The following is a 25,342-nucleotide window of genomic DNA, read 5'->3' on the forward strand; positions in this document are numbered from 1 at the left end:
TTTCTTCACAATTTTGTGCATAAGGATCTCAGCAGGGTTTAGCTAGGCTAAAATTCCATTTCACATAGCGCTGATGGAGTTTACACGGTAGTATTCAGCTAGCAAGTGTACCGGACTAGAGGTTCCAAGATGGTATCACTCACATATCCATGGCAGGTATGTTTGGAAGGCAGAGCTGAGCAGGATTTGTCACCACCATGTGACCTGTCCAGCTGAGCAGCCTCAGGGGACTCAGACTTCTCACTCTACAGGTCAGAACACTAACAAACAGGGTAGAAGCTGCATGTCCTTCAATGTTAGACTAACTTTTAATAATCAGAATAGCTTAAGAGTAATAAGATTAGCTAAAGACATCACTAAGGAGATGGAGAAGGTGTATGACTATCCATGTTTGGAAGTAGTTGTTGAAGATAAACAAAATTGTTTCATATTTACACCCCCACTGAATTGAGACTGATCAAAACCCCTCAACAGAAATGTTCACAGCTCTTCCTTGCACTGAAAGGTGAAATTAGCTGCCAAAGTGTTATATATTTGCACCAGATGCACAAAATGAAATAAGAAGGAAACAAAATGAAAGACACTCAAATGGGATTTTCCCAAACCTTTCAAGAGGCCATAAGCAGAATGACTGGGAAGATTCCCTTTTAGTAAAAACAGCTATGTCAAGAGTCAAAGTCACCGCTCCCATCCTAATCTATTACTTGAGGAAGTTTTGATAATATCCCTGATTGTTCAATCAAACAAATAAAACCTATAATCACTTTCAGTCTAAAGGAGTCTCTTCTGAACCAAGCAGAAACTAATACAAGGAAGAATTCCTAATGATACTGTAGATTCTGAGCATCTCCTTGAAGAATTGCAATTAAAACTCCTATATTCCTATATTCCACAGTGACATTCATTGAAATATAAATTCGAATGAAAAGGGGAGAGAGGGAAGATGGATGATTTTTAAAATGCCCTCTTCAATTTCAGAAAATATTTCAGAACAAGTGATTTGTGTATGATAATTATTTCCCCTTGCCTGGCTCTGTGACACCCCCAACGATATATACAAGAATCCTGTGTGGAAGAGAAGTTGAAACTCTGGTGTATTTCTGAAGGTAAAGCGTAGAAAAGAATGAGGTCACAGAATGAAATGCACTACTAGATATTCCTGCAATCCTGCAAACAGGGCTCAGTGGCAGCTGTCACAGTTGCTCTGGACTTAATGCTATGAGGAAAAGGAGCAGGTTTCTGAGTTTCCCTGGGAGACCACTCAGCTGTCAGCCCAAAAATGAAAAACACCTCAGCAGGGACTCATTTAAGAGTCTTAAATCCAAAGAACTGCAGTATAACATTGATTCTGTCCATGCCATACTTACTAACTTTACTCGCAATTATGGAGAAATTATACTGCGCAGTACTTTCTCTGTCTAGTAATTCATTAGTGGCGATGGTTCCTTCAGTTCCATCTATTGTAAAGTAGCTGTCCCCATCACTCTTCCAATCTATGAAGTACCTGTATATGAAAAGAGTAGATGCAAATGTGCAATGATTACACATTAATCATAATGGCAGTTAGGCTAGCTTGACACAGTTCCTTATTTTTCTCCCTGTGGCTATTACCCACCTTGCAATAAAGAAGAGTGTAAATGACAGCTTCTTTATTGCAAAGTCAGTATGCTCAAGGGGAAACTGGAAATAATGAAAGATTTAGTACTCCTGCTGTTCATATTATTTTAGGGTCTTGACACCTTGAAAGCTCAGCAGAGACTAAAATTCTAAAGCTGACCATGAGTTTCCTTAACCTGCTGAATATTAAAACTTTTTCAAGCAGTAAAAAAATTCTGTAATGATGGCTGTGGCTGTGGGAATGGTCAGGGGTGGGGGAGGTATCTGAAAACAACTGCAAAGAACCCAGGTTAGAACAGAAGTAGAATCTTTGTATTTCTGTGGACAGAAAAATAACACTATGGAAAATAAGTGGAAAATTTTTAACCGCCAATTTAGTAATCGTGCAAAAATATTTCTCCTCAAACACATCTAAAAGGGTCATTGTTGTTTTGTTATAATATATATCAGATCAACATTTTTTCAAAAAGCAGTGACCTTAGATAATGATGTTTCTTTGTCTTTTTTATTATCTGATGCATTTGTGAAGCAACTGGACTAAAAAATCCAAGAAAATGAATAACAAAATAGAAATCGCATCTTTAAGTAATGGTAGACAGACGAAGGGATGTTATGTAAATTTGTTTTTCAAACATATTTAATTCACAATAACAATAGTTAACATTTTTAAATGTGACTATATTATAGACAATCTCAATTATTGCACATATTAATTTATTAAATCCCCATAAAATCTCTAAATTTAGTATTATTAATCTCTCTATTTTACATATGAGGAAACTGAAAACATAGAGAAATGAAAGAATTTGCCCACGTTCACATAGCTAGAAAGTTTTAGGATGATATTTGAACCAGATCATTAATGTTTCCCATATAATTATCATTATATAGTCTTACCAATTTTAAATAGAACATTTTAAGGGAAAGGGCTTTTCTAATCCTAAAGAACAATACACAATATATTTCTCAACATTATTCTGGCCTGGGAACCAAAGAGAGGTCATTCCAAATACTGGCTGAAAGCAGATGGCATCATTATTAGCCCATTGAAATCCCCAAGCCAAAGAAAGTTATCTTGCTCATCATAAAAAGTAAGGTAATAATAGCAAGTTATTATTTTACATGCTGGTTATTTGAAACTGTAAATGTTTGCATGTCATTTCAGTACTAGGTCAAAACTAGCTTGCCTTCATGAATGAGATGTAGGATTCTTAACTTGTCCATATTTTTTAGTATGCATTATTTTATCGTGCTTCCATTTATTGCACTTCACAGATATTGAGTTTTTTACAAACTGAGGATTGGTGGCAACCCTTTGTTGAGCAAATCTATAGGAGCCATTTTTCCAACAGTATGTGCTTGCTTTGTATTAGTGTGTTAATTTCAGTAATTCTTGCAGTACGTAAAACTTTTTTATTACCATTAATAGGTTGATCTGTGAGCGCTCATTTTTGGTGTTACTATTTTAATTGTTTTGGGGCACCACTAACTTCACCCACATAAAACATTAAACTTAATCAATAAATGTAGTCTGTGTTCTGACTGCTCCACGGACTGGCCATTTCCCCTCCTTCTCTTGCTCCAGAGGCCTCGCTATTCCTATTCCCTGAGACACAATGATATTGAAATTAGGCCAATTAATAATTCTACAATGGCGTCTATGTGTTCAAGTGAAAGCAAGAGTCGTGCCTCTCTCACATTCCATTAAAAACTAGAAATAGTTATGTTTAGTGAGGAAGGTATATCGAAAGCCGAGATAGGCCTCTTGCGCTAAACAGTTAGCTAAGTTGTGAATGCAGAGAAAAAGTTATTGAAGGAAATTAAATATGATACTCCAGTGAACACATGAATGATAAAAAAGCAAATCAGCCATATTGTTGATACAGAGAAAGTTTTAGTGGTCTAGATAAAAGATTAAACCAGCCATAACATTCCCTTAAGCCAAAGTCTAATACAGAGCAAGGCTCTGTCTTCAATGTCATGAAGGCAGAGAGAGGTGAGAAAGCTGCAGAAGAAAAGTTTGCAGTTAGCAGATGTTGGTTTATGAGGTTTAAGGAAAGAAGCCATCTCCATAACATAAAAGGGCAAAGTGAAGCAGCAAGTGTTAATGTGGAAACTACAGCAAGTTATCCATAAGATCTAACTGGGAACACTGATCAAGGTGGCTACACTAAACAACAGATTTTTGATACAGATCAAACAGTTTTCTATTGGAAGAAGAGGCCATCAAGAACTTCATAGCAAGACAGAAGTCAATACCTGGTTTCAAAGCTTCAAAGGACAGGCTGACTCTGTCTAGGGACTAATGCAACTGGTGGCTTGAAGTCAAAACCAATGCTCATTTTTTTTTATTTCAGCAAATTATGGGTCACCATATTACAGGGGTACAAATGTTTGGGTTACATATATTGCCTTTGCCCCTCCTGAATCAGAGCTTCCAGCGTGTCCATCCTCCAGACGGTGTGCACCACACCCATTAGGTGTCAACCAATGCTCATTTACCATTTCAAAATCTTAAGGCCAGGGCCAGGTGCAGTGGCTCTCGCCTGTAATTCTAGAACTCTGGGAGGCCGAGGCAGGAGGATCACTTGAGCTCAGGAGTTTGAGACCAGCCTGAGCAAGAGTGAGACCCCGTCTCTACTAAAAATAGTAAAAATTAGCCAGGCATGCTGGCATGTGTCTATAGTCCCAGCTAATCAGGAGCAAGAGGATCTCTTGAGCCCCTCAGTTTGAGGTTGCTGTGAGCTAGTCTGATGCCACAGTACTCTAGCCCGGATGACAGAGTGAGACTCTGTCTCAAAAAAAAAAAAAAAAGAAAGAAAAAAATCTTAGGGCCTTTATGAATTATGCTAAATCTTTGCCTATACTCTAGAATTGGAATAACAAAGCCTTGATGACAGCACATCTGTTTACAGCATGGTTTCATTGAATATTTAAAGCCCACTCTTGAGATATATTCCTCAGAGAAAAGATTCCTTTCAAGATATTACTGTTCATTGACAATGCACCTAATCACCCAAGAGCTCTGATGGAGATATACAAGGTGATGAATGTTGTTTTCATGCCTGGTAACACAATATCCATTCTGCAGCCCATGGATCAAGAAGTGATTTTAACTTTCAATTCTTGTTATTTAAGAAATGCATTTTTGTAGGTCTATAGCTGCTGTAAATAGTGATTCCTCACATGGAGCTGGGTAAAGTAAATTGAAAGCTTTTGCGAAAGGATTCACCATTTGCAAAATATTAACACTAACAGGAGTTTGAAAGAAGTTGATTCCAACACCCATGGATGACTTTTGAGTGGTTTAAGATTTCAGTGGAGGAAGTCAGTGCAGATGTGGTAAAATAGCAAGAAAAGTAGAATTAGGAATGGAACCTGAAGATGTAACAGAGTTGTCATAATCTCATGATCGAATTTGAACGGATGAGGAGTTGCTTCCTCTGGATGAGCAAAGAAAGTGGTTTTGGAGATGAAATCTACTCCTGGTGAAGATGCTGTGAACCTTGTTGAAATGACAACAAAGGATTTAGAATATTACATTAACTTAGTTCGCAAAGTGGCAGCAGGTTTTGAGAGGATTAACTCCAATTTCAAAAGAAGTTCTACTTTGGGTAAAATGCTACCAAACAGTATTGCATGCTACACAGAAATCTTTCGTGAAAGGAAGTGTCAATCAATATGGCAAACTTTATTGTTGTCTTATTTTAGAAATTTCCAGAGCAACACCAACCTTTGGCAACCAGTCCCCTGATCAGGCATCAGCCATCAATAGCAATGCAATATTTTTAATTAAGGTATGTACTTTTTTAAGGGATAATGCTATTGCACACTTAATGTAAACATAACTTTTGTACATACCAGGAAACCAGAAAATTTGCTTGACTTGCTTTATTGTGACAGTGACTTTATGTGGTGGTTTGGACTCAAACCCGCAATATATCTGAGTTATACCTGTAACTAATTTCTGAAACAGAAGATGCTGATTATTATCAAAAAGGGTATGATATGTTAATACGATTTTGCTGTTTATTTGAGGGGTGAGAATGTACTGATGACTTCGGATTTCACTGTAGTTATCTTATATTAATGCTCTCAATTATAAATGAAGTTAAGGCACATTTCAAAGTTGGGGAACACAGGGATATAATAAGCCTAATTCTCTCTACTGCATATTCTTTTCTGAACAAGAAAGCATTTCTCACAACACTCCTTTTCAGTATCTCTATTTGACTTACCACATGCCTAATTTAAGAAGAACATTGCCACTGAAACTCCTCACGAATTACTATTTCTGGAAGAATTGTTGATGCAGACTAACTGTATTCAATTGTACAATTTATTAAATATTTTCTGAATGTCCACTCTACACTAGACACTGTATTAGAGGTGAGGAATATAAAATTAAGTAAAGCATGATGCCCACCATTGAAGAATCTAGTTGGTAAGACATGTATAAACAATTTCAATGCCTGGAAGAGGGATAGGGAAAACCAACCCTACAGGAGTGCCAAGAAAAGGAGCCTAGTGTAAAACCTAATGGTTCAGGAAAACCTTCCTGTGCATGACCTTTAACTGACATTAGAAGGTTATGTAGAAATGATTCAGGAGAAGGCTGAGGCAGACAAAGTGAAGGAGGGAAAAGAAGGTATTTCTGGAAGCTACAACAGCAATAGCAAAACCATAGAGGTAGTATGACAAACTGTAAGCTGTTAGGAATTATTATAGACAAATATCTGAGAGGCAAAACAACATGAAAAGAAATAAGTGATTTAGATCAAAAGAGATCTTATACATTCATTATATTAAGGAGTTAGATTCTCTGAATGATGAACACTATTAAAGTGGATCATTAGGGTATGAATTAAAAGTCAATTGCTTTGAAAGTATGTGGTGGAGGTATTTGAAGACAACAAGACTGTAAACATTTTTTGCACAGCAGAATCTTGCCGAGAAATAAAGAGAATAACCAGGGCTGTGCAGAGATTTGATTGAATGAGATATGAGGAGTTGAAACCAAAGAAAAGACACAAGAGCATTCTAGCTGCCTTTACCTTGGTAGTGTTGCTCATGTGAAGGAGGTATTAGATTTGCTTATATTTCAGTGGAATAGAGATAGGACAGAGAATGGAATCTATATAAATACAAATTTCAGATAGATATAAAAAAACTTTTGTGTCAGAGATATAAAATGTTAGAATAGGTTTCCTCAGGAAACAGTAATCACCAGAGTTATCAAATACTGGCTGTCCAGCTACTTGGGGCAGGTGTGGTAGAAGAAACATAAGCATGGTTGGAGATTCTGAACATATCTTAAAACACTTAGATTCTATTACTATTTCCTGTATTGAGTGAAATGCATTTCTCTTACTCAGCATTGAACACCATGCTTTCCAATCGTTGTTTCCTACTATTGCTTTTGCTCTGACTGCAACAAAAATATTCCACTCCATCCACTCCAATAACTTTTCACTTTTCAAAAATGTGCTTTATTTTCCCATAAGCTTTATTAAGAGATGATCCACATGCCATTCAATTCACCCACTTAAATGGTACAATTCAATCATTTTAAGTATATTCACAGTGTTGTGCAAGAATGTGATTATTTTTAGGAAAGATTTTAAATTTATTAACTCTGAATTTTTATATTTATTGAAATAAGCTCCATTATCTGGAAATTTGACTTGTATAGGATAAATGTGAGAATTTCAAGAGAAGAAGGTAATATTGAACCTGAGGAGTTTGAACTAAGAGATATTGTCTAGTACTAGATTAAAAAATTATTAGTTTTTTTATAAATGCTCACTGAAGCATGATTTATATTAGGTACTCTCAAACATAACTGATAAGAATCACTGCTTTGTTTTATTCCTTTAAATATTTTAAATTTACAATAAAGTTGTAAGAGTAGCACAAAAAAATTCCAAACACCTTTCATTTATATTTACCATGTTAATATTTTTTCCACATTTACTTTATTATTTTCTCTGTGTATACATACATACAGATATTTCGGCAGTCCCATTTAAGAGCATCTTACAGAGATCATGTCCCTTGAGCCCCAAATAATTAATCATGTTTCTCTAAGAACAAAGACAGTTCATTTGTCCCAATATTGGTAATGTTGACATTAGCCACCTGGTTAGGAAGATAAATAATCATTTTAAAAATAAATATTTCCAGACTTCATTTCAGAGTAAAGCCAAAATAGGCAGAGGTGAAGTCGCTGTAATTTTAGGTGATTCTGGTGATCATTGTGATTGGAAACTACAGATCTGAATGAGTGTTTTTCAGATGTTACTATCTTCTGTTAAGATCCTGAGCTAGGAGACAGAGGGTGATCCCTTTACTAGGAAAGTACAGTCTTCGTGCTTTTCCTTGGGGTGAATTAGATTAACCTTAGTTTCCCAATTGACTACTTCTCACCCACGTGCATACTAGTCCTCCTCCCAGACTGACAGAAATTGTCAAGTCAAGCTTCACACTGCTTCTATTTCTGTGTTCTTTCCCTACTGGCACAGCAGAAATCCTACATCAGACTCACTGTGGGATGGGTAGGGTGTACTGTGAAGTGATATGAAAGTGTACTGTCTGTACATAGAAAAATCGCAGAAATGTTAGAAAAGTCCTAAGAGGTGAGATAGCCTAGTGTAGTCATGTGCTGCAAATGTTGAAAAAGCACAAGAATTTTTGTGGAGAAAAAAGGTCTCAAGTTGTCTAACTTTGGTACCATTAAGCTACAGACATGTACTTCATATGTTCATTAGTTTTTATCCAGTTTAATAATCTCTGCCTTTTGATTAGGTTGTTTAATCCATTCATATTTAACAGATGTTATTGATATAATTGTATTTATATTTGACATTTTCTTTTTTATTTTCTGTATGTCTCATGTCATTTTTGTTCCTCTATTCCTCCTCTACTGCTTTCTTTTATGTTACGTGAGTATTGTCTAGTGTGCTATTAGTTCCTTTAATGGTTTTTCTCATTATATCATTTGAGTTATTTTCTTAGTGTCTGATCTAGGTTTTACCGTATGCATTTTAACTTATTAGATTCAAGTTCATACTAACTTAATTCTAATGAATTATAGAAATGTTTATTCCTATGTAGGTATGTGCTATTATTATATATGATATATATACATGTGGTTACATGTATTGTTATATATATGGCACCTATCTATGTCACAAGTCCATAAAATATTGCAATAATTATGACATTTTATAATTCTTTGTAATCTGGGTATCCTGCCCCTCCCAGTAAGATCTTATTATATATCCCTTGACTGGTTGCTAAGGGGAGAGACCATGTCTCCTCAACCGCACCTCCCAGATGGACATTTCTATCAAACTGAGCTGGGACATAGGAGTGGGAGGGAGGGAGAAGGTTCTGGGACAAGTGACATAGTCTTTTGCTATTCTTATCAAGTTTTAGTAGAATTTCTTGAATAAATGTTTCTTTATGTTGTTCATACCCTTATAAAATTTTCCAGAGACAAATAATTGGTTTTGATTTTTTAAAAAAACATAATTCTTGTCATCCGTGCTTGTTTCACTGGGGAGCATGTCTGCAGAACTCCTCATGCCTCCATTTGTTAAGTGGAATCTCCATCACATTTTGGGATTCTCTTCTTCTGTCATTCATTTCAGTTAATCTGCATGTTATTCTTGAGCTTTTCTTTATTTGCATCTTTGCAAATCTCTGCAATGAACAGATCCTTCTTTGATGCTGCATAGTATTCACTTACTATGTAGCTGACAAACATAACACAGCTTGTATACATTTTGTGTATGTGATGAGATTGTTCTTCTAACCAAAGCCTTTTAAATTGCTTGAGGCAGAGGCTCAAGTTCATCTATGTGTTGCCAAGGACCTGGAATGTTATTTTGCATATAGCATATGTTACTTAAATATTGTATTGAATTCAATACACAGATCCTGTTTTTATATCAACATAATAGTTACATATTTCTACTTCAAAGCAAAATGTTTAGAGCTTTAAGAATAACTTGTTTAGAATAATTAACTCTTTCTGGTGTGCTGAGGACTTTCTTAGTTATTATACTGAAAGTCCTGAGGCCCAGAAAATTCCTCAGTGCCAGACAAAATGGGGAATATTGATCACCTAACTTTTAGTTAATACTTGTAGCTACATTATAATTTACCGAATTGATTCAAACAGAAGTACAGCTTAGTACAGTGAATCACTATGCACACAGGACATGTTTAATTATAATTTTAAGTTCTGAGAAAATGTTTAAAATTCAAGAACTTATATAATATATATAAAATAATGTGTCTATCTCTGTTTTGTTTCTGTATATCTATCAACCAGCACCCAATATCTATCAAGCTTCATAAGCAAATTTTATTTATTTAGTCAGTTCAGTCTAACACTGACATAGAATTTACAATACATGAGCTAACCACCACTGAGATGCAATGAAATACAGCAAGAAACCACTAATTTTTTCACAAAGAGAACTAAGGTGACATACAATTTCTTTTGCTTACCTTGTGCAATTAGGTTAGGAAACTTTCCCTCCAATATCTATTTTCCTTATAATTTATAAAATTTGAAAATAATGCCTGCCTAAGAGTGTAACCATGAGTGTTGTTATAAAAATGAAATGAGATAAGGTATATGTTGCCTAGACATGGAATTATGCATATCCGTGTATATATTCTTTTTCCTCTTTCTCCCTCTCTCTTTCTACGTTATTTTGTATTACTTTCCAGATAAATATCCTTCCTTACAAACTTTCAAAAGTTCTGGTATCAAGTCGTGGCACACATAGCCTTCAACTATAAAATATCTGAACTACAAGGCTCCCATACAAACCCCTAAAGCACGAACACTGAACACAGTTTTTCAGGCACTATTTCAAAGAATGGTGCTTTTGTCTAGCTCTTATTCAGTACCTTCTGGTATCCAGTTTTTAGCCCTGTCACTTTGTTAGATTTGGCAACCCCCTTTCTCTGGATACTATCCTTGCAGAAAGCTTCATGCCTTCTGGAATACAGGTGAAACTTTTTTAGTCAGCTAAACATTTTCAGCATCTTCCAATAGCTAATCAGGTCCAAAACTATAGGTCTAGTACTAGCCCCTGCCATCTTCCTGATGTGCTGCCTTTATGTGATGGAATGAACCCTGAGCTCAACTAAACCATAAATGTGAGACAACAAAGACCATTTTCCATGTGACATTTTACCAAATATAGCAATTGGGAGACATTTATAAGAAAAGACTATCGATGAAGTGACAATGAAACCACTTCTACATTTCCTGGACAATTTAAAAAAAAAAAAAAAAAAACATGACCCACATCTAAAATGTGCAGGTCATTTTCAGGAGATTCACCCTCCCTGAGTGAACCATTATAGGCTCTACTATGTGTTTGCAACAGTTCACTGCCAATCTAACGGTAAAATAATATTTTAATTGCAACTAATCACAACAGTATAACATGAATTGTCTAATTTGGCCTAATTCGCCAGTTTCAATGAGCAAAAGACTTAAGTGCCAAAAATGTTTGAGTCATCCCATGCTTATTTGGTGAGTAGATGAGATTTAAATGAAAAAATAGGTGTTTATGATCGATATACAATGAAACAAATCCAGAGTTCATACAAGTATGCACAATGACTATTGCTAAAAAAAAAAAAAAAGTTTTAACAATTGAATAGAAATCAAAAATTAAAACATTAATCTGTGCAGGCCACTTGATATAGTACAATTTTATTACTGTTCCATAAATGAGTTTTCAGAAATGCCTTAAAAAGTTTTATTCTCTTCATTAGGTAAGCATTCCCCCTAAAATTGTTTCTTTTAATTTGCCTAATAACTTTCTCCGAGCTAATGGAAAAGCTAACTTTGACCCTGTCTCAATTCCCAAATACATTTTGTAAAAAGTATTTGATGGTACACAGTTACTCCGAAAGTGTTACATCTCATTCTGTAAGCAATAAAAATGTAGGAATAATGATTCAGGTCAAGGTAGGAAATATCCTTTCATCCAAATAATAATAATAGATCAAAATCTTTTTACTCTTAACTCCTCTCAGTTGCTAATGTTTTGTCTTATTTTTTGTCTTATAGCAGACAATTGAAAGTAAATTTAGTTCAATTTATTGTAACAAACATTTTAGGGAGCTCCTAAGCCACCTGCAACAACACTTAGCTTGTAATTGCCTCATCAACCATCACAATTAAACCTTTTTCTTAAGAATCCCAAATATTCCTCTCAAACTTTCTTAACTACTAGTTGCTGATTTCCTATTAGTTCCTTTTTTTAATGCTCCTCCTTATTCTTATTTTCCCCTTAGTAGACTTAAAACTTATTTCTTAGATAGTTTAGATAGCTTCTAATTGCTTGTTTTAAATGTTTGATAAGAAACTAACATTTATAAAATCATTTAATAAACACATAAGTCTTCTATCCTTAAATTTCCCATCTGGATACATGTGATAGCATTAAAATAGATCTCTAAAGAAAGATAAATAATAATCTATATGTTATTGAAATTATAATTGTTATATGTTTATTTCCCTCCACGTTGCTTTAGCTTTCCTCATTTTTTTACACAGTCGTATATGGTCTTCTAACTGTGTATCCTTCTATGGATCTGGACATTAACTTCCAAAAACTCCCCTTTACTCTTCCATTTTCATAGTTTCTGTGGCTCATGTATTTTGTCTGTAGCTCAGAACAAAAATAATTTTATCTTTGAAAAGAATTGTATCTTTCCCCAAAACTTTATACCTGTTCTTTAGTTTATTCTGTAAAGACCTCAAAGCAGGTTACTCTAATGTAAAGAAAACAAAGCTAAAATAAATAGTGATTAAGTGTGGACTCTGTGTTTAATAGTTTTAATAAATTCAAAGTCTCAGATTTCTCATGTATCAGAAAATGCAGGCTGTAATACCTGACTACATAAGTAAAGAATATGCTCAATAAATGTTGATAACTCCTCCCTAGCGGCATCTCTGAGTCTAGACTATCAGAAGTCCCTTGTGTTGGAGCTAATTGTCAGTTTATTCAATTATTTTCTTCCCTTCACGTCATGGAACACCCCTAATTTCCTCAAGCATGAAAGACACATTTCGCCTTTGCCCATGTCTTCCCCCAGGAAGTCTTCCAAAATTCCCCTAAGTAGCACATATTGCTTTCTTCTTATAAAATGTTATGCAATTGAGTTTGGTCAACTCTGAATTCTTAGTTATCCCTAAATCTTGTAAAAACTTTGTGGGTTCCTTAGAAAAAATAAAAGAAACTAAATATTAAGTAATAAGGTGATTTTTTACATGTAAAAAAAAATTCCATAGCATGTTAATAGAGCAACTATATACTTTGGGTTTTACATGCCCAGCCTGATCAATGTCAACATTGTCATAGTCCAATTAAACATTTTTCCAGTTTAGCTAGTTTTTTGTAAAGTTTAAATCATTTAAACATAGAAAATATTTAGAATACTTTCAGGTATATAGCAGGAGCCACAGTTATATTTTTACTGCCTTGTATTGACATTCTAGCCACTTTGTTTAATAAGTTGGTGAAACTATCAAATTTTAATTTTATTTTCAACAATCTTAGAATTACAAAGCAACTCAAAAATTCAGATTTGTATTTCAATTAAATTTTAGTAGCAGAGCTATTAGTAGTGTGACCTTTGAAAGCTGGCTGCTTTTGTTCAAATCATTTTCCCGTCCTTCTTGTAGACATAATTTGATCTTCTTGGGCCTCAGTTTCTCCCTCTGTAAATCAATATCAGCTGTGATGTTTAAACAAATTCGGGCAAAGTACTCAGCCCAGAACCCAGCACAAATTAGCCATTACAATGTCATTATATCTTGATAGTCAATTAACTATAACAATGTCACTGTATATTGATAGTCAATTGTTAATGTACATAAAAATAAACTTGTTCATCATGGTATACATTCGTTGTAATAGTTCCTTTTATATTGACTCTCAGTGAGTTGACCATTTGGATTTGAGGGAAGCAAAATAATTTTATTCGCAAAGAAATTCATCATTCTCTATGTGTTAAATTCTCCATAAACAAATCTGGAAATACGTATTCTTAGTCATTCACTTGATGTAAATTTAGAGAGAATGCTATTTTTTTCCAGTGCAAACAAGATAAGCAGAGTATGCTAGTAAAGGTGTTGTTTCTTTAATGCTGTCAACTACAGATAGACACTTTCCACTATCAAAGGAAGATTCAGATTGACCAATAACTTGATAAGAGCATGTCTAAACTTTATATATTCAATTGTCTCACTGGGGATAGCTTCGGCTGAGTTTGTGAGCAATGGCTACCCAAAGAGATTAAGGAGAGATTAACGACATCCAAATCATTAATAAGTCACTGATAAACTTTAAAATTCAGAACTAGTATGAAGAAATCTGAAGATGTAGTTTATCAAAACTCAACTTTTCTCAATTCTATTCTTTCCAACAAAAATAGTTTCTCATCTTCTGCTACATGCCCTTCATCCTAGACTTCTGCCCTTTTAGATATCAAAACAATATGTGTCTTTCATTGCTTATTCTAACTCACTTCTCTCCATCTGTCCCCCAAATATCGTCTTCATGTCTTTCTCATCCACTAAAACCACCATCCAGAACCCTGTCATGGCACTTACCAATTTTTGTTTATTACATAAATATGTAAGTATTATACTTTTTAAACCACTACCTTCAAAATGCACAAAATGAAAAGATACTTGAGAGTTGAGACTGTGTTGAACAAGCTCTCATTTACCACACACGAAAGTAATTTATTTAAAAAAATTTCTTGATGTAAAGTATGTATCCCAATGTTTAATGAAATATATTAATGAAATGTAGTATGTATATGTATGTATAGGTGTGTATGTGTATTTTTTAAAATCTATCATAAGCTGATCTATATCTAGATATATGAATATAATAAGGGTTTTTTTAAGGGCTTGTACACTGGGGTGTTTATGATCTTTATGGGTCCTAAGCTCTGTTTTCTTAGCAAATTTTAGTCAACTCAATTTTTATTTCCTTAGCAAAATAATTTTTTTTTTACTTTTTTTCTTTCTTTTTGGTAAAATAATTTCTCAGTTCCTTAGCTTCTATAAGTGGAGTTAATGGAAGCTAAATGCCATCAGCATATTTGCAAGTAGACTTCATGCAAAAACTGACTTTAAAAAAATAATTCTCTTGAGGGTCCTAAACACTAACTTTAGCAGAGTTGTGAAAAAGATGAATAGGAAAAATTCCCTGGAGATTAACACATTCAGCTATTACTGCAGTTTCTAAATTCCACATTCCCTTTTATTGGTTTGTGTTTCCCTGGGTTTCTTTGAGGTATTCTATATTTGCTTTTTCTTTTCATGTCTACCAATGTGTACCCAATACTTCTATTTTTTCATTTATCATTTTTTGGATTGTTTCTGTATGTTTGTTTCCTGCATAACTTCCAATAACATAAGAATTTATAATATCTTTTAGCAGTACTTTGTCATAGCTTTTTTTTTTTTTTTTTTTTTTTTTTTGAGACAGAGTCTCACTCTGTTGCCTGGGCCAGAGAGCCGTGGAGTCAGCCTAGCTCACAGCAACCTCAAACTCCTGGGCTCAAGCAATCCTGCCTCAGCCTCACAAGTAGCTGGGACTACAGGCAAGCGCCACCATGCCCGGCTAATTTTTCTGTATATTTTTAGCTGTCCAGTTAATTTCTTTCTATTTTTTAGGAGAGACGTGGTCTCGAACTCCTGACCTTGAGCGATCCTCCCGCCTCGGCCTCCCAGAGTGCTAGGATTATAGGTGTGAGCCACCTGCCCTGCCTGTCATAGCTATTGTTAAAAGCCAGTGGTTATCTCCGTTTAGAATTAGTAAAACAATCCATGAAGGATAGTTTCTGGTACAGAGACTAACAACACATTTTTTTTTTTCTTAATGTGAGCATTAAAACTGCTTCCTATTTCCTATGCAGAGTCCAAGTTCTGGTTTTGTACAATTTTATTCACCTTTTCACCTTTTTCATTTTGTTATTTAGAAGATAGAAAATTACTTTTATTTTTATGGCCTATTTTCTTAGAAAATACTGAAGATTCATATAACTATTGGAAAAAAATTGTATACATAAGGCTATATAAAATATTCATTAAGATGATAAAATAGTTAATCCTTTTTGAGTACTGTTTATCTTATCTTTTTCCTTTAATATTCAAAAGGTAAATTTTAATAAAATGTATATATTCTTAGGATCGTCAAAGAGGCATGTAAGCAACAAATACCGATTATTTGCAAAGCTACAAGGTCATAATCCAAACAAAAATAAATGTGTTTTTTATAGTATTTCCTATCAGTTAATTATTAGGGATAATCCTGAGCAAATATTTTGGAATAAGTCTAAGGGTTGAAACACTGAAATTCTCATAGTTTCTAGGATCTTTTTCTAGATTTAGGAACAAAGTATTCAAATATGTTGACTTTTCTTCATTTAGATCATTGTTACAAGTGAATGCTAGGCCGTTGTATTGTTTAGCTGAAATTAGTACTATACAGATCAAGTCATTCATTTAACAAATATTTACTGACTACTCTAACCTAAATCACTAATACTCAAAGCAAATACCATCTTTCAATGTAATTGAATAATCAACTGTTTTAAAATTTCATTTCTAAACTCAAGAGCCTGCTGTTACGAAAATCCCCCATCTCACTTATAGGGGTATGCTTATTCTACTCTCCTTTGACTGACTAGAAGTCGTTTCCATGAACTATATAATAACATGGTCTGCCTCTATACAACATTAGAGGCAGAAAATCAGTGCATCAAAAGGCAAACACTAAAAGAGTGAAGGAAAGAATAACTAGAAATTAAGGTAGGGCCAGGCAAAAGGAGGAGGAACCAGATATGGTATGTTTGCCATGCATTAAAACAAAGGGAGCCTTTCTTCAAAGCTGACTCAGTTCTTGGTAACAGCATTGCTTTCTGGCTCTTTGTTGTGCTCAGTGACAATGATGACGATGATGATGATGATGATAAGATACCCAGTGGTAAGGAATGACAGTTCTAAATTAATACCTTACACAATAACCCTGTGAAAAGATAATTAAGCAAAGGAAAAGAAAACAAACAGAGCAAACCTAAGCATGTTAAGTAATCTTACATTTTGTTGCTTAGTTTTCACAACATATTTTCACTGTCATTCTTAAGTGAGCAAACAGGTTTTCAGACCAAGGAAAGATAACTCATACCCCATGCTTCCTCAACTGACATAATTCACATTTGTTATTTACTCCAAAGACGTGGAGCAAAGACAAGTTTCATGTTGAGTCAAAAACAGTGCTGTCTTTTGACAACCCCTCATGGGTATCAATTAGATCCATCTGTGTCTAAAAGTTTAGCAAGCCAGACCACTACTCATTAGAAGTAAGACTGGAGAGACTATTTTATTTCACATAAAGTAGCACTTGTCAGATGCTAGCTCCTGTGACATAAAACATTAAAAAAAAATTAAAAAAACATTTATAGCAGGAGAATTTCTTTCATATATAATGTTCCTTTGTTCTACACACCAAAGTCTTCACTCCTAACAATTTTCTTGGGTTTGAAACTGTGTAACTTTACCTGATGATATTTTCTACTTAAGGACTTTTTGACTTTTGGGGGGTTCTTTAATATTGTATTAAAATTATAGTTTTGTTAATATTTTGATCTCATCCTTCTTTGTCAGTCTTCAAAATAGAGTATATGGTAAATTCTTAAACAACTTAGTGTATTCTCCAGACATGGAGTTCTACTATGTACCTAAATTCTCATTTGTTGAGCTATAGAGAGTTAGTTTCAATTAATATTTATTTATCTCTTTATTATTTTTGTTATAACGTTCAACATTTCTTCAATAACTGTTCATATTCTTGAAAACAACTGTATCTATTCTCCAGGCATTTCCCACTTCCATAATTATCAACAGCACATGCAGGTGCTTCAGAAAAAAGACTGATGAATGATGACAGGTTAATATATAACAACCATCAATGGAGCAGATTCTTAAGAATGTCTCAGCAAATGCTGGAGATATATATATAAATGTGTGTGTGTGTGTGTGTGTGTGTGTCAGAAGTGTGGAGCCCTCGTGAGTGGAATTAGTGCCCTTATAAAAGGGACCCCTAGAGCTCTCTTTCTGCCATTTGTAAATACAAGAAGATGACCTTCTTCTAACAGGAAGCAGGCCCTTACCAGACATTGGGCCTACTGGCACCTTGAGCATGGACTTCCTAGTGTCCACAACTTAAAGACATAATTGTTTTTTTGCGTAAGCCACCAAGTCTAGATGGTACTTTGTTACGGCAACCTGCACTCACCAAGAGAGAAATTGGTACCTGGCAGTAGGGGTATAGCTATAATTAATACCTAAAATTGAAAAAGAGGCTTTAGAACTGGGTAATGGTTAAAGGCTGGAAGAGTTTTGAGATGCTATAAATATGAACATTCAGGGCTATAATGAGGAGGAATCAGAATCAAAAGAAGTGAACTATACAGAAAGATTCTGCTTTTTTAGAGAGTATCTATTCATAGATAATTACGAACAGAATGTTAGTGGAAATATGGATTGTAAAAGTCATTTTGAAGAAGTCTCAGAGAGAAATGAAGACTTATTATGGGTAACTGGAGGAAAGGCAATTCTTGTTATAAATGGCAAAGAACGTGGGTGAATAATGTTCCTATTCTAGTATTTTGTGGAAGGTAGAACTTTTGAGGAATGAAATTGGATATTTACCTGAGGAGATTTTTAAGTAAAGTGTTGTATGAGTAGCTTGGTTTCTTCTGACTGTTTATAATAAAATGTGAGACGAGAAATTGAAGATGGAATTTTTAAGAAAAAAGGAACCAGAACTCTAAGACTTGGAAATATCTCAGCCTGACCACTTTATAGAAAATGAGAAAGTATGTTTAGAAGAGAACACTTAAGGGTTGCCGACAGATTATTTGATGACGAGATTAGTATGGGTATGAAGTACAGACTTCATCCACTATGTCAACAACATCCAGGAATAGAGATGAGATTCTAATAGCAGAAACACTAAAGAAAACAGAAAAATTGGTGAAAATGAAGGGGACTGCCAGACTTCTTAAAAATTATAGCATCCGATGTTACAAATTTTGAGGGACTAGAAGTGGAATGTCATGGACTGAATTTCTGTGTTCCTCCAAAATTCATATCTTGAAATCTTAACCTCCAATGTAATGGTATTGAGAGGTGGGGCCTTTAAGAGGTAATTAAGTCATCAGGGTGGAGCCTTCATAATGGGATTAGTGCCCTTATAAAAGAGGTGCTAGAGAGAGCTCTCTTTCTCTTTCTGCACTGTGTGGATACAAGGAGAAGATGACCATCTGCTAAACAGAAAGAAGGTCCTCACCACACTCTAGATCTGGTGGCACCTTGATCTTAGACTTTCTAGCCTCCAGAACTAGTACAGATAAACGTTTGTTGTTGAAATCACTCAGTATATGATCTGTTATAGCAGCCAGAACTGACAGAGACGGTGTTCATGTAACTTTGGGTGAAGGATTCAGATAAATATTAATACAAACAGTAAGTTATACATGTTCTCAAGCTACTTCCTGAGATTTAACTATATGTGATCACTTGCATTAAGGTTACCACTGAATATTTGATCTATTTTATCACTACTTACCACATGGCATAAAATTTTAGAAGATATTATTAGTCTATTTCTATGTCAATAGAGTGTTTTTGCTTTAAAAATCTACTTAATGTTTTCTTTAGTTCTTGCATACTAACCATTCAACCCTTTAGGGATGGAGTAGTCAGAGCAAATCTTATCTTTGTCTGTTTTTTTATTTTTTATTTTTTTGTTTCCCAACAGTTGTAGGCATGTGGTAGAAATTTAAGCACACAACAGATGAATGGGAACAAGCCTGAAAACAATATTGCAGGATTGATGTATAAGTGAAGAAAACAGAAATCCTATTATGCCTTGATGGCGCTAGCAGAATTTATGCATTGAAAGAGAGAGAGAGAGAGAGAGAGAGGGAGAGGGAAATGAGCAGGAGGCGGCTCCTTGCAAAGTGTGGGCTTTGAGTAATAATTCATTTCACCTTAGGACTGATTCAAACTGTGCTTCCACTCACTCCGCCTCAAACCCAGCAGACACAATTGTCACAGTGAAAAAAATGACCTGTATATAGCAAATGACAAAATCAACTTTTTCAAACACTAATTTTGGGTTAGGAGAAAGAAATTTTGGAGTGATTGTAAAATTTATTAATGTCTATTATGCTCTGCACATTGTGAAAGTATCTTAATATCATTAACCATGAGAATCATTCCTTTGAGGTTATATATTAAAACGCTTTTATAGATAAAGCATTGTGATTTGTTAGCTTGCGTGCGGTGTCCACCATCAGGCCACTAGGAAACACTGGTGCAAGGATTGGTAGTGGATGCTTTTGTTCGATTCCTGTGGCATATCATTTGTTCATAGGTAAAGTCATTACATTATCAAGCATCATATGCTATAATTAAGTCATCATGCAGGTTTTGTCAGAGAGTTGCTTTTTTTAGTTTGTTTTTGTTTTGTTTCTGACACATAGAAAAGAAAACGTTTACTTTTCTCACCTAACGGCACTACTGCCCACGTCGAGGTCTTGGGCAGTGACAGCGCCAATGATGGTCCCGACTGGCGTGTCTTCGTACACCTCCATGGTGTAGAGTGGCTTGCTGAAAACCGGCGGCTCGTCCACGTCCAGCACGCTGATCTTCACCGTGGCTGTGTCTTTAAACGGACCCGCGGAGTGAAAGCGGTGGTCGAGGTGTAGGTTGGAGGCCTCTACTTTGAAAGTATATGCCTTCTTTGTTTCAAAATCTAATGGCTGTAGCGGGGACAAATCAAAAACAAAGGGGTGCATTTATATAAAATGTGGCAAAAATGGTGAACATTACTTCACAGCAACTCGCAAGTATTATATAACCAATTGCACTGGTTTCAAATTTTCATTTTCCTTTATATTTGGTGGGTAAGGGAATTAAGTGCAAGGCAAACATTTAAAAAAAAATAAGTTACCCACCTGTATAAGTTTCTGAGTAACTTGTAAAGATAATCAGTTGCATACATTAAAATCAACATAATAGACACGTAGACACGCGTGCTAGTTAGGGCTTATTCATCTCATCTGAGCAAAGTTAAAACACCAAGAAAGCTGATGCGAAGCATTTCTTTGCTCTTATCCAATACTGACATCTAGTGGAGCTAAGTAATGATAAACAAAGAACGAAATTGGGTAATTGAACATATTCTTTAGATTGAAGCTGCAAATTTGGTATAACCATATATGGGATTTGTATGGCACTACTTTTCTTATTTTAACATTAGTGTCATTTTCTATTAAATACTTTTGAATGTCTAGGTCTTTACATTAAAAACGGTCTGTATCAAGATTTAAATGCATACACAGTGGTAGTTATGAAAAGGGTTTTGATTTTCTGTGTACCCAGAACGGTATATACGTTTGTCGGCATTGAAATGTATCGCCGGTTTACACTACCAAGAATTATGGCTTTCAACGTATATGATCAAATCAAACAAGTACAGGAAACATATAGGAAGTCATTTTCCATGAAGTCACTAATGCTCAATTTTAGCTTACCACTGCTTACATTCACCCTCACTGTGAAATTAGTTTTATGTTCTCAATAACAAGAAATATTATATTACCAAAATATGGTGTTACTGTGGTGATGGGTTTAAGTGTTACATTTAAGGTCAATGGCTCTGACTTCTAATTATCTAAGAAAGTCTAAGACAACATGAATTTAACATTAACATAATGATTTTCTGGTACCTTTAAAAGTTTGTTTTCTAAAGTAGTCCCCTCCAGTGGTACTCCAATTACTAGCTAATTGCTGTGTTAACACCTGTTCCTTTACTCAATACACCTGGGGGAAATAAAGGACGTATATTTTTCTCCTTTAAAGATAGGATTGCTGTTTTATGCATTTACTCTGAAGAAGGGAAAAGAGAAGAAAAAAAATTACTGTGAAATCTTCAAAAAGTCTCACAATTCCATGGAATTTATTATAGCAGAACAATAGTACCACTTGGATAGGACATTCGGTTCCTTTTAGTATTTTCTTCATTCAGGAGAACCTATATTTATTTTCCCTGTAATTATTCCCTTTATTTAATCTAAATCATCACATTTTTATTTATGTTTTTATCTGTTTTGTAGTCAATGCTGTCTTTAACTTTCTATATTTTTATTTACTCTCTTTATACCTGTTAACATATCATACTGATTTCCTTTAATTTCTATCTCTTTCTTGTTATATAAGTAATAAACCCATGTGAGTAAAGAGTATTATGCATGCTATGCCATGGTTGATAACATGGGCATTGGTTACATGAATAGAAATGTACCGTTTAGAAAAAGAGAGGGGATAGTCCAATGATGCTCTTTTGATCAGCCTAACACTTGACTACTATGTTTTGTTAAAGGAATTAGACTTAAGAAAAGACAACCAATTGCCAGAGTAGGATGGCAAAACATTATTCAAGCCAAAAATAAGAAAACACTAAAACTGAGAATGTCTAGCTTGGAATGAAGAAGACCAAGGCAAAATAAGACATGTTTTCAATATCTCAATGGCCGTCATGTTGAATATTAGTTAGGCTTATCCTATAAGTCTCTCGGGGGTGAATTAACAGTAAGTTATTAAAAAGAGTACCATTAGGTTAGAAAAAGAACATTGAATTTATTTTTTATACATTTTTGATACCTTATATGTTGGCAAAGCCTGGGAGACATCCTAGGAGGTTAGAAAGATGCAAAGACAAACACAGTTTTCTTTTTTGATCTATTCAGCAAATTGAAGAATAGTGGCATCTTGTTTAATAAATAAGTTTGATGAAGTACCAAGTTCTCCATAACTGGATGTGTTTAACAGAAATCAAATATGTTAGGAGATGTCTGAGAGAGAATAATGTATAAGATAGAAGGGTGTACTAGCTAATTCAAATTAAAGAACACATAAAAATATGTGTATTGTAAACTCTAAAGGCTTTTGTAAACTCTAAAGGCTCTATAAGTGTTAAATAATATAATTTTTCTATGCAATAATTCCTAACTTGTAGTATGAGACTATTCTTATTTTATCACCTTAGAGGTCCTTTTGTTTAAAAAGCAAATTAAGCTTCCTTGGCTCATACTAACTTTTTTTTTTTAGCCCAGAATTAACTTCTATCTTAGAATGTAGAAGTTAGTACTCATTTCTCTCTGTATTTCCTCCTAGATGTTGAAAAGGCCTCTGATTATCTATATGATAAGGCAAGTTCTTTCCAGGGAAGATCTTTATTATTTTATTTCCCTACTTGATTATACACTGCAACTATCTGGATGAACTTGACTCCCTACTGGTAAGTCCATTTCAAGCCAGAGATGAAAGGAGAATTCTGAAATGTTTTCCTTTTTTTTCCTTTTTTTTTTTTTAAGGAAATCAGACAGAGTTTATGTCTTCTTCTAAGAACTCCTGACCTATCACAGCAGGCAAATATTTTGTGTCAGGGAGATAGTGAGATGAAAAAAGGTTTCTGTACATACAGATTTTTTGCAACTGAAAACTTATATCCTGCTGTGATCAAAGAACTAGAGAAAATGCTACAGTAATATCCTAGGTGGACTTATTTCTTCATGACCCTGACCCTGAGGCAATCCCACTTTACAAAGCAGGATATAACTCAGAAAGAGCAAAGAAAATCAATGGTGATCTCTCTCTAGTTAACTTTACCCACCCATCTGACTGACTACCCTCCACTTTCTTGGGGAATAAACTTTTAGTTTACGATCAATGAAAATTCTAGCATTTGAAATAGATATAAAACAAACAGGATTTTTTTAATCATTACAAAATGAATCATATTGTGTAATTGAAATACATTATTATGAAGTTGAACCAATTTAGCTCTTACATAATAAATAGAAAACTCTGTGGCATTGCTTGGGGCCCATTCAATTTTACAAACTTTTCCAGAAGGGTAAGACAATTATTGACTAAAGATAATTTAGTTGAGCAGTTCCTTGCTCTTCAAGGTGTTTCTATAAAGGAAAATTAGTGAGACCAGAAATTTCAGGAAACAATTCTCGCTGTAGAGAGTTGTGCAGTGAGGAACCACAACTATGAAGAAATGGAATAGGATATATTAATATTTAATTGTTCTCTGGAATATAAAGGGAAGAATTCAGGATATCACCTTTTGCTCCATTATTTTTTTCTACTTTCTCTGTTCTTTACTGAAGTCCAGGTCACGAAAATCTACATAAAATGCTAAATGGCAAATGATTTTCTCATTTCAAAGTGAGGTAAGCAATTTTTTAGTATAAAATAAAAAAGAATAACTCCTTTGGCTCTTCCAGGCCTCGTCATGCTTCTAGACAATGTTAGGAGGAATGGGTAGCTACAGTTATAGATATTTTGAGGACTCTGAAGCACAGCAGCTGTGACAGGCAGATGCCCCCACGACTCCTGCCCCCAGTGACCCCAGCCTTGTATGAAGGACTCTGCCCTGGAGTGTGTGAGGGGCCTGTGAACTGACTGGCGTATTACTCCCATGAACTTGTTAAGTTTTATGGAAAAATAAATGATGCAGATATAATTGAGGTCCTTAATCACTTGACATTGAATCAATTAAGAGAGATTTTACTTCAGGGGTCTGACCTAATCAGAAGAGGAAAGAGCTGATACAGGTGATTTCTTCCTGGCCTTTAAAAAAGTAGACTTGTGAGCATAGGAGTATGTATGGCAAAGGCCTAAGGGGCGCCTGTGGGAACTGAGGTCTGATCTTGGCCAAGAGGTAATAAAAGGAGTCGTAAAAAGCCACAAGAAAACAGTAACTGCCACAAGAAACCAGCCACAAGGAACTGGTTCTGCCAGCATCCTTAAACTTGGGAAATGACTCTAAACCTCAGATTGTATTTCAGTCCCAATCTAAGCCTTGATTTCAGCCCCAAAGTTCTTGAGCAAAGGACTTAGTTATACCATATTCTGGCCCACTGAAGCTGTGGTTTCCATCCTCTTTATTTTTACTGTTCTATATTACTTCAATTTTCATAATAAAACTTACTATTTTTCACTGACACAATAAAGCCATCAATCTTAAAAAAAAATTCTTTAGTAGTAAGACACTGCTCTCCTCAATCATCTTCATAGTCAATGGCAAGGAAAATTGTCAATGAACCCAGGTGATCAAAGAATGTAGGTTTATCTGAAACAGACTAGATCCTTTTAAAGACAAGCAGTTATAAAACAGATTTATACTAGGCTGAACCAGGATGAATGTACATTAGGAACAAGTTCTTATAAAGTAAGTTTATTACACCAGGCTGAACAATAAAGATAAGACATAAAGAACAAGCATCATTCTAACAAAAAATCAAGTTTCCCCAAACTTAGTTTTGTGACAAATATAGTAGTAAATTCTTGACTGGGCAGCTATGTGAGAGTTTGTGTACGTCTCATCCTCGTTGAGGAAAGGATTCAACTCTATATGTTACTAAAAATATTCAGTTATTTGATGCATAAAAATTGTCACTATATGAGGAGAGAATGTTTCTATAACAAAGTGAAAAACAGAAATATGGCCATTTAAAAAAAATAGATTTTAGTTTGGACAAAATTTCAACAGTATTTGTTGTAAAATTTTTAGAAATATATAAGCTT

At 34.6% G+C, this 25,342-nt stretch overlaps 1 protein-coding gene across 2 annotated transcripts in view; it reads right to left on the reverse strand.

Moving 5' to 3' along the window:
• Positions 1-25,342, reverse strand: part of CDH12 (cadherin 12) — a 256,507-nt gene that overhangs the window by 26,817 nt on the left and 204,348 nt on the right. For both annotated transcript variants that reach the window (XM_069492504.1, XM_069492503.1), the window contains 2 exons: positions 20,249-20,502; positions 1,368-1,504 (listed from right to left, as the gene is read on the reverse strand). In XM_069492504.1, coding sequence (XP_069348605.1) covers positions 1,368-1,504; positions 20,249-20,502 — 391 coding nt within the window. The remainder of the gene's footprint in view (positions 1-1,367; positions 1,505-20,248; positions 20,503-25,342) is intronic.

This window comes from Eulemur rufifrons, chromosome 17, assembly GCF_041146395.1.
Source record: "Eulemur rufifrons isolate Redbay chromosome 17, OSU_ERuf_1, whole genome shotgun sequence".
In the NCBI taxonomy this organism is placed as follows: Eukaryota; Metazoa; Chordata; class Mammalia; order Primates; family Lemuridae; genus Eulemur; species Eulemur rufifrons.